General features: G+C 39.7%; 1 protein-coding gene across 7 annotated transcripts in view; it reads left to right on the top strand.

The window, feature by feature from the left end:
- The window catches only part of USP46 (ubiquitin specific peptidase 46), a 122,814-nt gene that overhangs the window by 87,722 nt on the left and 21,356 nt on the right, over positions 1 to 13,736 (top strand). For all 7 annotated transcript variants that reach the window (XM_027102969.1, XM_027102971.1, XM_027102968.1 and 4 more), the window contains 2 exons: positions 1,988 to 2,201; positions 3,613 to 3,842. In XM_027102969.1, coding sequence (XP_026958770.1) covers positions 3,630 to 3,842 — 213 coding nt within the window. In that variant the 5' untranslated portion in view covers positions 1,988 to 2,201; positions 3,613 to 3,629. The remainder of the gene's footprint in view (positions 1 to 1,987; positions 2,202 to 3,612; positions 3,843 to 13,736) is intronic.

A 13,736-nucleotide genomic window follows, 5' to 3' on the forward strand; every position in this document is an offset into this window, starting at 1 on the left:
GTGCTCAGCAATGGTCCCCTTGTAGATGGCCATACTTGCCAGGGCCTGTGTCCTAGACAAGTTGATTATGACCAAGTAGTGAGGCCGTATTGCCCACCACCCCCGTGCGCTTTCTTCCCCCCCTGATCCTTTCTCTCTGGGGTGGAGGATTTAAGTGACATCCGGTGTTAACTCATAAGCACCTGGTTTTCTGGAACAACTGCTCTGAGTGTGGTCTGTCAGTTCAGGTGTGATAGGTGGTAATTTCCGCTGGGACCATTCTCTGAGTGAATGCCGCCTGTGGGATAATGGAGTGGACATTGGCTTTGCGGTAGTACAGACCTAAGTCTGAATTCTGCCTATGCCGTTCACTAGCTGTGCGATCTTGGGCAAGTCACTTGGCCTCTCTGTGTCTCCATTTCCCCCTCTGTAAAATGGAGACCATAATGGTTTCTACCTCTTGGCCTATAATGAAGGATCCATGAGAGCTCCTATTGAAGGTACTGACATGAGACTGAGGCACATTTGTGGACACTCGGTCAATGTTAGTTCCTTTTCTTTCCCAGACGTTGTCCACTGGCCCAGGGCCAAGTGTTACTAAAGGGTGTCTGGCTGAAGGTGAGGTACTGAGTAACAGAGAAAAGAATGGTAGGAGGAGGCTACAGTACTGGAATATAGGACATTGTGTTGATGAAATACTGACTCCTAATTTTAATGCAGTTTTTTTAGGCATAGTGCAAAGGCCTCTTGCTTCAGCTCTGTGAGGATAGTTATTCAAGTTGCTGGAATTCTACCTTGTGCAGGGAAAAGACAAGTGCAGACTATGGAGGAAAAAAGAACTAAGGCCATCTCCTAGTCTGTGGAAGCATTGTGAGACCTAAACTTATTAATAGTTTCATTTATGTTTATTTCGAATGGTAATTCATGAAAGTTACAGCTTCTCTTTAAAAAGAGGTTTGTCTCATTGCATAATTGTGTCAAAGTAGATTAAAATATATAAAAATAGGAAGTGTTCTATCTTAACATACGTAGAAATGTCACGTTAAGGATGGTGGTGCATCTGCCTTGCTCTTGGGCAGACAACACACAAGCCAACAACCGATCTTGAAATGCTCATGTTCTATTTTAATCTTACACAGCAGTTCGTAATCTGTTATTAATCTTCTGATTTCCTTAGTTTGTTTTCCTTTTCATTTTAACGTGCATGAAAAATTCTAAAGTGAATGTCTCAGCTATGTGTTCACCCGCAGAGTTGGTTATTATATAGTCAGTTGAAAACCAGGGAGATGATGACTTACTTTTTCCCTCGTTAATCATAATCTTGAGTATCCGTGGCTTTTGAGAGGTCATGGTATTACTCTGTGGGCCCTAATCAGATTGCAGGAGACCAGGAACTGGGTGGTACTGTTGTATTGAGACAATTGCTACTTTGGCGGAAATAAGATTGCTTTGGAGAAAGTGAGGAAATGTGGTCTGAAGCCAATGGCAGGCGTGCTGGAATCTTGAAAGAGAGAAACTAAAACAAGTCCCCATTCGGTGAAGACTGTTTTAGCTGAGCAAGTGGTTCCTAGTTCCTGGATTTCTTTCTGATTGAGATTTTTATTTTCCCTGTCATAGGAGTTTTGATGTGTTGCCTTGTGACATCTTTTGTGTAGCCAGCTGCTTTTCTGCGTCTCCACATCATGTCGATTTTTTTCTTCTTCAGTATCTCTCTCTTTTTTAAGCGCCAGAAAGTTTCACTAGATTTTTTAAAATCAAGGCCGAGTGCTTCTTATCATCTTAGAGACTTTTAATGGGCTAGAGAGCTACCAGGCTTGCATATACTAGCATTCATTTCCCTGGTGATGTTCAGAGTGCCATACTGGGCTTCTACCACTGTGAGCAGGGCTGTGATACGCGGAATCTGGGCTGGTTCACATGGAGGGTGGCCCTCTCCCTCTCCCCACTTGGTTCGGAGGTGGTGCAGCCCCGGACCCTGATTTGAACCATCCCTGTTGTCCTTTGGCAGTTCGGAAACACATGCTACTGTAACTCCGTGCTTCAGGCCTTGTACTTCTGCCGGCCCTTCCGGGAGAATGTGCTGGCATACAAGGCCCAGCAAAAAAAGAAGGAAAACTTGTTGACGTGCCTGGCAGACCTTTTCCACAGCATCGCCACGCAGAAGAAGAAGGTTGGCGTGATCCCACCAAAGAAGTTCATTTCGAGGCTGAGAAAAGAAAATGGTGAGTAGCGTGGAGACGAATGGGTTTCAGGCTCTGAAATAAGGAGAATTGACAGTTCTGTATATCCTCAAAACGAAACCTTTTTTTTTTTTTAAATGGGAAAATAGTATGGCCAACTACTCAACCATCATTTGAAAAGATATTTCTCCTTTTCCACCCAGTATATAAAACAAAACTGAATTAAAGATATACTTAAAAATTCAAATTTATCATTCCATTTTGGAATGACCTTTTCTTTTTGCTCCACATTGGAAGGAGTTTTTTCTGGGTAGGATCATTGTAAGAGGAGAAATTGCCCAAGGCAGGACACTGATTGGAATACATAGGTTGATGCAATAATTGAATAAAATAGTACTATCTTATAAACTTGTCATAAGTGATTAAACTAAATGCAGATTGTCTAATCAGAGCCTCTGCTGTTTTAAAAATAATACCTTTGATTTTTATTTGCCTAGGTTGAAGGATATCAAGCTGGTATTTTTCTGTGATAAAAAATGTCCTGCTGTCACCTGATTTTCTTCTTTTTTTTCTATATTCTTTTTTGTGTGTGTGTGAGAAGCGGTGGTAGAGATGAGGTTATTCCAGAAGTTCTGCATGGGTAATTTTTATGACTATAGAAATATTTGATATGACAACTTGTGTTTAGCCTAGATTTCAGCCTTACTGCAACAGACTTGCACAGTTAATCAGATGTTTGTTTTATAAAGTCTCATTTAATTTGATTGCCGTCTTTTGAAGTTGTTGTAGTTTATACACACAGAATAGAAATAATCTGAGAAGGAAGCAGAGCCCTCCCAAGTCTCCTTGTGCACATGATTAATAATGAAGTTTCACAGCTGCATTCATCTCTTGATTGTTTGTCCTTATGGCAGGGAACAGGCTGCTGGAATCATTTGTATTTGGTTTCAGAACACTATCAGATAGATACATTCTCATATATATCCCTCATCTCCCTTATGTGTTTCATTTAAGCTGCTTCCAGGTTGGTCCAGGGTTTAATATGATCTTTGGGAAGAGACCCTGTTGCTCTGCATAAATTACGAAGTGAATAATTGATCATTGGTGGTCACATCGTATTAAATACTGATACTTTATCAGGGAGTTTATCAAGTAATTCCTGTTCCTTTCCTTTTTCTTTTTTTTTTTGTAGAACAAATGAAAATGTTTGTAGCTTTTTCTATATATGATGACTTCAGGAAGATATGGGAAATTTAGTTCTTGGTGGGTGGTAAAAAGTGGAAGTGAACAAAAATTTTTAAAAAACTTACCCATTGAAGTTGCAAAATAGAGGTGAACGTATTCCATACGTGTCCACTCTTTCAATATAAAAATGGAAGTGTGGTTTGTAAAATTAGCATTTTCTTTGCTTTTCAATAGCCAGAGATTGAAATACCGACCCTCTCCTTTCCAGATCTCTTTGATAACTACATGCAGCAGGATGCTCACGAATTTTTAAATTATTTGCTAAACACTATTGCGGACATCCTGCAGGAAGAGAAGAAACAGGAGAAACAAAATGGAAAATTAAAAAATGGCAACATGAACGAACCTGCGGAGAACAGTAAACCAGAACTCACCTGGGTCCATGAGATTTTTCAGGGAACGCTCACCAATGAAACTCGATGCTTGAACTGTGAAACTGTAAGCATCAGGAGGGCTTTCACGTAATTTGCTTGTGTATAGTTGTACTAACTGTGTTGTGCGTGAGTGTAGTGTGGTATCGTAGCACCTGGCAGTTGTCCTCAGTCTGTGCATACCGTTCTGTTTATGTGTATGAGCCTCAGATACCAACTTTTGGAAGCATGTCTCCATCTAAGACGTCTCGGCTGGCTGAAGTAGAGTGATGAGGGAAAATCTCAAAAACTAGGTTGCTGTGCCTCATGGACTAATTTTAGGGTCTACCAATTGGAAGTATTGAACTGGACCTCCACCGGTTATCTTGAAATGAGTTTGGCCACGGGGAGGTCATGTGTGACTTAGAACAGACCACCTCCCCAACATAAGGGGAATCAGCTGTGTATGGTGAACTTGAAATCAGAAGACAGGCTTGACTTTTTTTTTTTTTTGGCTGCTTTGGGTCTTCGTTGCTGTGCGCGGGCTTTCTCTAGTTGCGGCGAGCGGGGACTACCCTTCCTTGTGTTGCGTGGGCTTCTCATTGTGGTGGCTTCTCTTGTTGCAGAGCAGCACTAGGCGTGGGCTCGGTAGTTGCAACACACAGGCCCTAGAGCGCACGGGCTTCAGTAGTTGTGGCATGTGGGCTCAGTAGTTGTGGTGCACAGGCCCAGTAGTTGTGGCGCATGGGCTTAGTTGCTCCATGGCATGTGGCATCTTCCTGGACCAGGGCTCGAACCCGTGTCCCCTGCATCGGCAGGCGGATTCTTAACCACTGCGCCACCAGGGAAGCCCCCAGGCTTGGCTTCTGATTTTCTAGCAGTTAGCTGGGTGTATGGGACAAGTCCCTGACGGCACTGTTGCCAGGGCTGGGTTAGCTTATGTGTCTGGGTGAGTCTGGCACATGGTAGGTAGGCACTTAGTGTTAGTTGAATTTGAAGACATTTTCTAGGGCGTGATTCAGGATGTTGCCTTGGCTTTCTGTATTTGATTTAACTCTCTGAGTGGCCTCTTAATGTGGTAGTTAAAAGCCCAGCTTTAACTAAAAAAAAAAAAAAAAAAGCTTTTTAAAGGCTTTAGGGCCAGGCTGCTCAGTTTGTATGCTGGCTCTGCCAGTCAGCAGCTGTGGGACCTTGTGCAAATTATTCACCCTCTCTGACCTCACCTCATCTGTAAATTGGGGATGATGAGAGTGCCTATCTCGTAGGGTTGCTAGGAGGATTAAATGAGTTAGCTTTTGGAAAGCACTTAGAACCATGCTTGGCACATACCAACTGTGCAATAAAAGCCAACCATTACTATTTATGATGACTACTAATAACATAGAAAGTATGGGTTCATCTGAGGTCTCAGAGTTTCTTAATAACGTCATATGAAAAATTCTGTAGGATTATGCATCTTTCTGGGGAGAGAGACAGTAGTTGCATCAGATTCTGCCAAGGGACTGGCACCCAGAAATGGTTAAGAAATGTGGATGTAAGTGGGAGGCTCTTTGTTTTTTGGCAGTCTTCTATCCTTCTAAACAATTTTTGAAGCATTTGGAGCATTTGAAGCATTCTGGTTTGTTCATTGTAGAAACAATTAGAAAACATAGCTAAGCAAAAAGAGACTAAAAGTTACCAGTAATCTCCCCACCCAGAGATGATAAATTTGTAACACTTTCTAAAAATTGTGATCACGTTAGCCCGGAGATAACCATTTTGAAATATATCCTGCCAAAACATTTTCTACACATACTTATCTATCTAGAGCTCTCTCCTCCTTCCCTTTCTCCTTCTGTTCCAGTAAAATTCAAATGCATACAGAAATAGAATAGTATAATACATCCCATATGTGTATGACTGAGGATCAATGATTGTTAACACGCTGGCCCATCTCAGTCATTTTTCCTTTCACGCCCCCTCCCACTTCACAGAACTGGTCTATTTTTAAGCAAGTCCCAGGTAACATCATTCCATTTGTAATTTCTTCATTACTTTGTTATATATCTCCAAAAGGTAAGAAATCTTCTTTAAAAAAACATTGGTACAATGCCATTATCACACCTAAAAAGAATTCCTTTAAATCATTGTTCACTCAGTGTTCGTTTCTCTGATTATGTCACTTTTTCTTTAAAGCAGCTGGTTAATTCAAATCAGTATCCAAACGTGGTCCACACATTGCATTTGGTCAGTATGTGTCTTAATCAATGAGTTACCACCCCTCCTTTTTTTCCCTCGTAGTTTAGTTGTTGAAGAAATCAGGTTGTTTGAAAGAATTTCCCACATTCTGGAAACATCCTGTGGTGTTTAACTTGTATTGTGAAATGGCAGTACGTTTCTACCATCCTATTCTTTGTTTCTATTCAACCCACCTATTTTATATTCTTTTTTTTTTTTTTTCCTCTTGCCTTTGTATCAATGAAACGTCTGTCTTCCTTCCTATTTTGTTGTTGTTGTTGTTGTTAGTTTTAAATTCTTTTAGAGGTTACTCTAGAGACTACAATACACATCCTTAACTTGGTTTGTTTTTTTTTCCACTTTCCCAGCAATGCTAGAACCTTTGGAACCCTTCATCTTCTTTTCCTTCTTTTGCATTATAGTTTTGTGATGAACTCCTGAGTTTTAACATTTTATGTGTTTTAATCCATTGCAGTTTTTTTATTCTTTTTGATACTAAATTTATTTTTAGAGTAAATTCATGTCCTTTTTAAACATCAAAATTAGGGCTATATTGTACGTAGTATAATCTGCAGACTTGCAGTCTTTTTGCTTTCTTCCCTTCTTTTAATAAGGGAGTATCCCTTGGTACCATGCTCACCTTACTTCTTGTATCTATTCTGTCACCAGGTCCTGTCTTGTTGTGTCTCTTTAATCCTCTTCATCCCTCCTGCTCCCACCCTGGCTCAGGCCACCCATCACCACTTTCTCCTGTTAATGTCTCGTGCCCGTTTACTTTTTTAGAGCAGCCAGAAGAACCTAGAAGGGTAGAGGAACCCATCGGCTCGTGACTGGCTGTCTCAACTAAGCTACAGCAGTAACTTCCTACTGGGTTTTCTTGCTTTTCTCTTGCCCTTTTCCATGTCACTCTCCTGCCCGAGAGTGGCCTCCAGTAGAGTAGTGGCCTCCAGTTTCTTTATCTTCTTTGAGAGAGTATGTGTACGTTTTGATTTATCTGTTCTTTGAATGTTTGCTAGAACTCGAAACTTACCTGTTCATCCCTAAAATAAATAGCCGTTTGGATTTTTTTTGCTCTTTAGATGAATGGGATCATGCAGTGTGTATTCTTTAGTGTCCTGGTTTTTTTTTTTCATTTTTTTCTCACTATCCCATGTGAGATTTATTTGTGCTGTTGCATGAGGCTTAAGTTCATTCGTTTTCATTGTCATATAGTATTCCATTGCCTGAATATACCACAATTCATGAATCCATTTTACTGTTGGTGGGTATTTGGTTGTATCCAACTTGAGGCAACTATGAACAATGCTGCTGTGAACATTCTAATACATATACAATCTAGTGTACATAAATCTAGTTCCTCTAGGATATATACACAGAAGTAGATTTGTTAGGTCATTAGATGGGCTTACCATTAAACTCATTAGAAAATATCAAATTCCCCCAAGTGGTTGTACCATTTTATACACCCAGTGCATGAGCATTCTTATTCTCCACATTCTTGTCTATACCCACTGTTCTCAGATGTCTCTTCACTTTGGTAGTATAGTGGCTGTTGTATAGACAAGTATTCTTTTATTCAATAAATACTTTTTTTTTTCTTCCCACATCTGCTAACTAAAGGTATAGACACTGAGGATGCAGTGAGAGCCTGGCCTTTCTGAAACTTTGAGCATGGAAGACAGACATTAATAACAAAGTGGATAATTCATTTTGTGGTGACAATTGCAAAGTTCCGTGAAGGAGTACAGAGTATTCTGTGAGCTTAGATACAGGAACCAGAACAATGGGGCATCACATCTCTACATTTAGCCGGGAAACCTGTCCCAGACTGTACAGCTGGTCTAATTCTTTTGGTTATCTTTGAAATTAACAGTTACTACATCCGTCCTGTGATTCTCTATGTGGATTTTCAGAAAGGCTCAGTCACATTTGTAGTTTCTTTTTTTGTCTGAGAACAGGTCAGTTGATCCCAACAGATGCAAATATTGCACCCGCAGATAATTGTATCGCAGAAGCTGTCACAGAGCCTGTTTTCTCGTGGAGGGTTACCACGGATCGGAAGCCTGTGCCCAAAGATTCCTCCAAAACTTTGGGATCCACACATAGAGTTTGTTTAGCGGGATTCCAACCATTTATACTTCGTTTGTGGAAGAGAATGAGAGTGTGTGGGTGTGTCTTTGTGGAGGATGGTGCACTCTGAAAAACGTACATTTATTATCCCCTGAAATGATTACATTTGAGGCAGGAGTGCTTTCCACCTTCCCCGCTCTGGAGTTACTTGGATAATCACCTCCATTTTCTTAGATCCTTTAACTGGACGGTATCCTACGAGTCACCTAATCCTTCCTCTCCCAGTGCCCGAGTCCCTTCTGTGACGTCCTAGCCAGTTGGTCACCAGCATCTGCTGGATCCTGTCCAGAGATAGGGAACTCAATCTTCCCAGGCGATGCCTTCCATTTTTAGAAAGCTCTAATTGTTAGAAAGCCCTCTACTTTCTAAGAAAATGCATAGTCTGCGGGCTTTTTAGTTGTTACTGTAGAATGTTGAGAACTTAGTGTAAAAGAAGACCTAAGTTAAAAGTTTTCCTTCACAGGATGAGAAATATGGGGCCCCGTTTAAGTAACGTCCCCTGCCCAGGGCAAGCAGCCTTTACAGAGCGCTTCCGGCAGAATTGCCAAGACCATTAGTGAACACTCACAGTGGGATTGAACTGCACTAGATCTGGAGCAGCAAATTAGCCCCTGGGGGAGCCTCCCTGTAGGGGCGGCCTCAGCTGGTAGTTCCTCCAATTGTGCAAAACCCTTTGTGCCAGTCTTCATGCTTTCAGACGATAATTTTTTTCTTTTTCTGGGTCTCACCCTTTGTAAACGTTGCCTGTGATTGCAGTGCAGATGTCAACTGAGGGGTTTATGGAGACAAACGGTTTCATTCTGCAGTAGACTTGGAGAGACAGTTTTAAGGGGGTCATTCAGTGCTGACTGTCCCAGATAACCGTAACCAAGGCACTCCAGAACGGAGGCCTGGGGATTTTCCAGTCTAGCCTCAGTGTTCCCTTGGTTGGAGCTTAATTTTGTTGTTGTTGTTAATTCCCGCCCCCCGCCCCCACTTTCTCTTTCAACTGAGTTTGTGCTTTGCAGATCTGTGGTTCTCAGTGCTTCTCAGTGGCTTTAAGACTGAGAAGCCAAAAGGTTGTCTAAAGAGCTGCTTTATGAAGTACCAATTGTATGCCCCTTCTTGTTTTGTTTGCAGAGGTTAAAATTGACTCAGTAGAGCTTCTGAGCCCTTCACAGAAGAGGAGTGGGGGTGGGCGCTGTGGTCAGGTGGAGTCACTCGCTGAGGGGTGGTTCTGAGTTCCCAGGACTCAGGTGGGCTGTGGTTGCCACTCTTCCTGGGCCCAACAATTTGGCACCGACTCTGAGCCAGCACGTTTTCAGTCCCTGGCTGAGCAGCGTGGAGCTGCCACCTGGTCACCTTTTCGGCTAAGCCCAGCAAAGGCGGCTGGGGATTTAGAAGCACATTTGAATAGGATTTTAATTACTCAGGAACTTAGCAAAGCTCATGATTTTTTTTTTTTTTTAATTACTCAGGAACTGAGCAAAGCCCTGTATATTAATTTGTTCTATTAATTGGTTTGTAATGAATTAAAAACAAGAGCAAGTAGGGTCTCTTCCATCCTTTTAAAACTAGTTTTGGGGGAACTCCATGCCCAAAATCGGGGGAGAAGAAAGGAGAATAAGATGTAGCCTGTACCTGCCGAGAGTATCAGAGTCTTAGTGATACATATGTTTCCTTGGAGACAAGCTGTGTTTTCACTTAGACCAGAATGAGATCCTTGTGTGTGGGAAGAAAATGGTTTTATTTTCTGGCAGCTTTCTGGGAAGAGATAAAAGGAAAAAAAAAAAAATTGCTTGATCACTCATTGCTTTTGACTATGTCAGTCTGAGACAGGGGGAGAGAGAAAAGTCCAAATGGAAGGGTTTAGTGCCATGTTTTGATGTCACCGGTGGGGCCATCCACCTGAGCAGTGCTTTCTCTTAATTCTGGAAGCAGTTTGCACTGGGAATTGAGAAAGTTACAGTAACTTTCTCCAGTTCTTTAATTAGATTTGTACCTTTCTTCCCTCTCCCTGAAACAAGTACAGGGAAAGATTTGCATCTAAAGGGAGACAGTGTTTCTTTGTTTTCATCCCCCTTCAAGTACAGGACCTTTAGTAGAACTATCTAAATTATGTATGACTTCAGTTGGCTATACTCGTTTTATTATCTCTCAGAGAAAGGCCATTTAGGTTTAAAAAAAGGTTTACTAATTAAAAAATATAATACCTGTGAATTATTTTTTAAAAAACAGGCACAGGAATGTATAAAAAGAAAATCATTCATAATTCTTCCACCCAGATGCCATTATTGGCGTTTAGATATCTTTTCATTTGTTTAGTCTTTTGTTCAGTTATATATTCATTTATTTAGTAAATATTTATTGTGTACCTATTAAATACTGGAAATTGTTTTATGTACTAGAGATATAGCAGTTAAAACAAACAGAAAAGATAGTCCCTGCTCTTTTATTTACTAATATACACATTTAAAGCTATACATTTTCCTTTTAGCACTGTTTTAGCTGCATCTCTCAAATTTTGATACATTTTCTTTGTCATTAGTTCAAATTATTTTCTAATTTCTCTTGTGACTTTTTTTCTTTGACCCATGTATTACTTAGAATTGTGGTGTTTAATTTTCAAATATTTAGTGTTTTCCTAGGTATCTTAATATTTTCCAATTTCATTCTGTTTTGGTTAGGGAATATATTCTGTATGATTTCAGTCTTTTACAATTTATCGTGACATGTTCTGTATCCTAACACACGGTCTATTTTGGTAAATGTACTTGAAAACAGGGTCTCTCAACCTTAGAACTATTAACCTTTCGGATCAGATCATTCTTTTTTGTGGGGTGCTGCCCTGTGCATGTTTAGCAACATCTCTGGCTTCTACCTACTAGATTCCAGTAACATCCCCCAAAATGTGACAACAAAAATGTCTCTAGACATTGCCAAATATCCCCTGAAAGGCAGTTTCCCTTGTTAAGAACCACCGAGTTGAAAATAATTTATATTTTGTAGTTGTTGGGTATAGTGTTCTATAGTTATCAGTAGGTCATGATGGTTGGTAGAGTTATTCAGATTGTCTGTGTTTTTCTTGATTTTTTTCCCCCATAGTTTTATATTATTTGCTGAGAAAGTAGAGTTAAAATTTCTAACTATAATTGTGGGATTTGTCTTATTTCTCCCTCTAATTCTGTCAGTTTTTGCTTCATGATTTTTTTTTACTTTTTAAAAACAACTTTGTTGAGGTGCAATTTAATTACCATGAAATTCATCCATTCAGTGATTTTTTTTTGGGGGGGGGTGATTTGCTAAGTTGTGTAACTATGACCAAAATCCAGGTTTTTTGGGGGGTGGGATTCTTACAGCCATTTATTGCTTTTTCTTTTTTTAACATCTTTATTGGAATATAATTGCTTTACAATGTTGTGTTAGTTTCTGATGTATAACAAAGTGAATCGGCTATATGTGTACATATATCCCCATATCCCCTCCCTCTTGCACCTCCCTCCCACCCTCCCTGCCCCACCCTTCTAGATGGTAACAAAGGACAAGCTGATCTCCCTGTGCTATGCGGCTGCTTCCCACTAGCTATCTATTTTACATTTGGTAGTGTATATACGTTAATGTTACTCTCTCACTTCGTCCCAGCTTACCCTTCCCCCTCCCTGTGTCCTCAAGTACATTCTCTATGTCTGTGTCTTTATTCCTGTCCTCCCCTAGGTTCATCAGAACCACTTTTTATTTTTAGATTCCATATATATGTGTTAGCATACGGTATTTGTTTCTCTTTCTGACTTCCTTCACTCTTCCTTCAGTCTGTATGACAGACTCTAGGTCCATCCACCTCACTATAAATAACTCAATTTCGTTATGGCTGAGTAATATTCCATTGTATAAATGTGCCACATCTTCTTTATCCATTCATCTGTCGATGGACACTTAGGTTGCTTCCATGTCCTGGCTACTGTAAATAGAGCTGCAATGAACATTGTGGTACATGACTCCTTTCGAATTATGGTTTTCTCAGGGTATATGCCCAGTAGTGGGATTGCTGGGTCATATGGTAGTTCTATTTTTGATTTTTTAAGGAACCTCCATACTGTTCTCCATAGTGGTTGTATCAATTTACATTCCCACTAACAGTGCAAGAGGGTACCCTTTCCTTCACACCCTCTCCAGCATTTATTATTTGTAGATTTTTTGATGATGGCCATTCTGACTGGTGTGAGGTGATACCTCATTGTAGTTTTAATTTGCATTTCTCTAATGATTAGTGATGTTGAGCATCCTTTCATGTGTTTGTTGGCAATCTGTATATCTTCACTGGAGAAATGTCTGTTTAGGTCTTCTGCCCATTTTTCAATTGGGTTGTTTGGTTTTTTTTGATATTGAGCTGCATGAGCTGCTTGTATATTTTGGAGATTAATCCTTTGTCAGTTTCTTTGTTTGCAAATATTTTCTCCCATTCTGAGGGTTGTCTTTTCGTCTTGTTTATGGTTTCCTTTGCTGTGCAAAAGCTTTTAAGTTTCATTAGGTCCCATTTGTTTATTTTTGTTTTTATTTCCATTTCTCTAGGAGGTAGGTCAGAAAGGATCTTGCTGTGATTTATGTCAAAGAGTGTTCTTCCTATGTTTTCCTCTAAGAGTTTTATAGTGTCTGGCCTTCCATTTAGGTCTTTAATCCATTTTGAGTTTATTTTTGTGTATGGTGTTAGGAAGTGTTCTAATTTCATTCTTTTACATGTAGCTGTCGAGTTTTCCCAGCACCACTTATTGAAGAGGCTGTCCTTTCTCCATTGTATATTCTTGCCTCCTTTATCAAAGATAAGGTGACCATATATGCGTGGGTTTATCTCTGGCCTTTCTAGCCTGTTCCATTGATTTGTATTTCTGCTTTTGTGCCCATAACCCAGTTTTAAAACATTTCCATCACACCAATAAGATCCTTTGTATTGGGCAGTTAATCTCTGTTGCAAGCCTTAGGCCACCGCTAAGCTACTTTCTGTCTTTAGATATTTGCCTTTTTTGGACATTTCATATATATGGAATCATACAAGATCTGGTCTTTTGTGTCTGATTTCGTTCACTTACATAACATTTTTGAGATTCATGTGTGTCGTAGCATGTGGTTCATTCCATTTTGTTGGTGAATACTGCTCCAGCTTCATATATTTTTGAGGCTCTGTTATGAGGGACTTCCATATTTTTGATTATGTTTTTCTAGTAAATTGACCCAAGTATTAGGAAATACCATTTTTATTTCTCATAATTTTGTCTAAAATCTATTTTCTTATATTAAATAGCCCACTATATATGTATATTAACTCTTTACATAGTATATTTTTTTCCATCCATTTTTTTTCAGCTTATCTGTTTCTTTATATTTAAAGTATAGCTCTTGTGGGCAGTATGTAGCTGGTCTTGCTTTTTAAAAAAATTCAACTCAATTTCTGACTTTTACTTGAAAAGTTTATTACATTAGTGTTTATTATAATTATTGATATGGTTGGGTTTGAGGCTCCCATTTTATTATTTGTTTTCTGTTTATTCCCCCAGAGCTTTTTGTTTCTCTCTTCCTCCTTCTCTGCTTTTTAAATGTTTTTCCCTTTTTGGATTGTGTGTGTGTGTGTGTATATTGCATTGAACAATTCCATTTTAATTTT

This window comes from Aethalodelphis obliquidens, unplaced genomic scaffold, assembly GCF_003676395.1.
Source record: "Aethalodelphis obliquidens isolate GAN/ISIS:26980383/991018 unplaced genomic scaffold, ASM367639v1 scaffold6, whole genome shotgun sequence".
Taxonomy (NCBI): domain Eukaryota; kingdom Metazoa; phylum Chordata; class Mammalia; order Artiodactyla; family Delphinidae; genus Aethalodelphis; species Aethalodelphis obliquidens.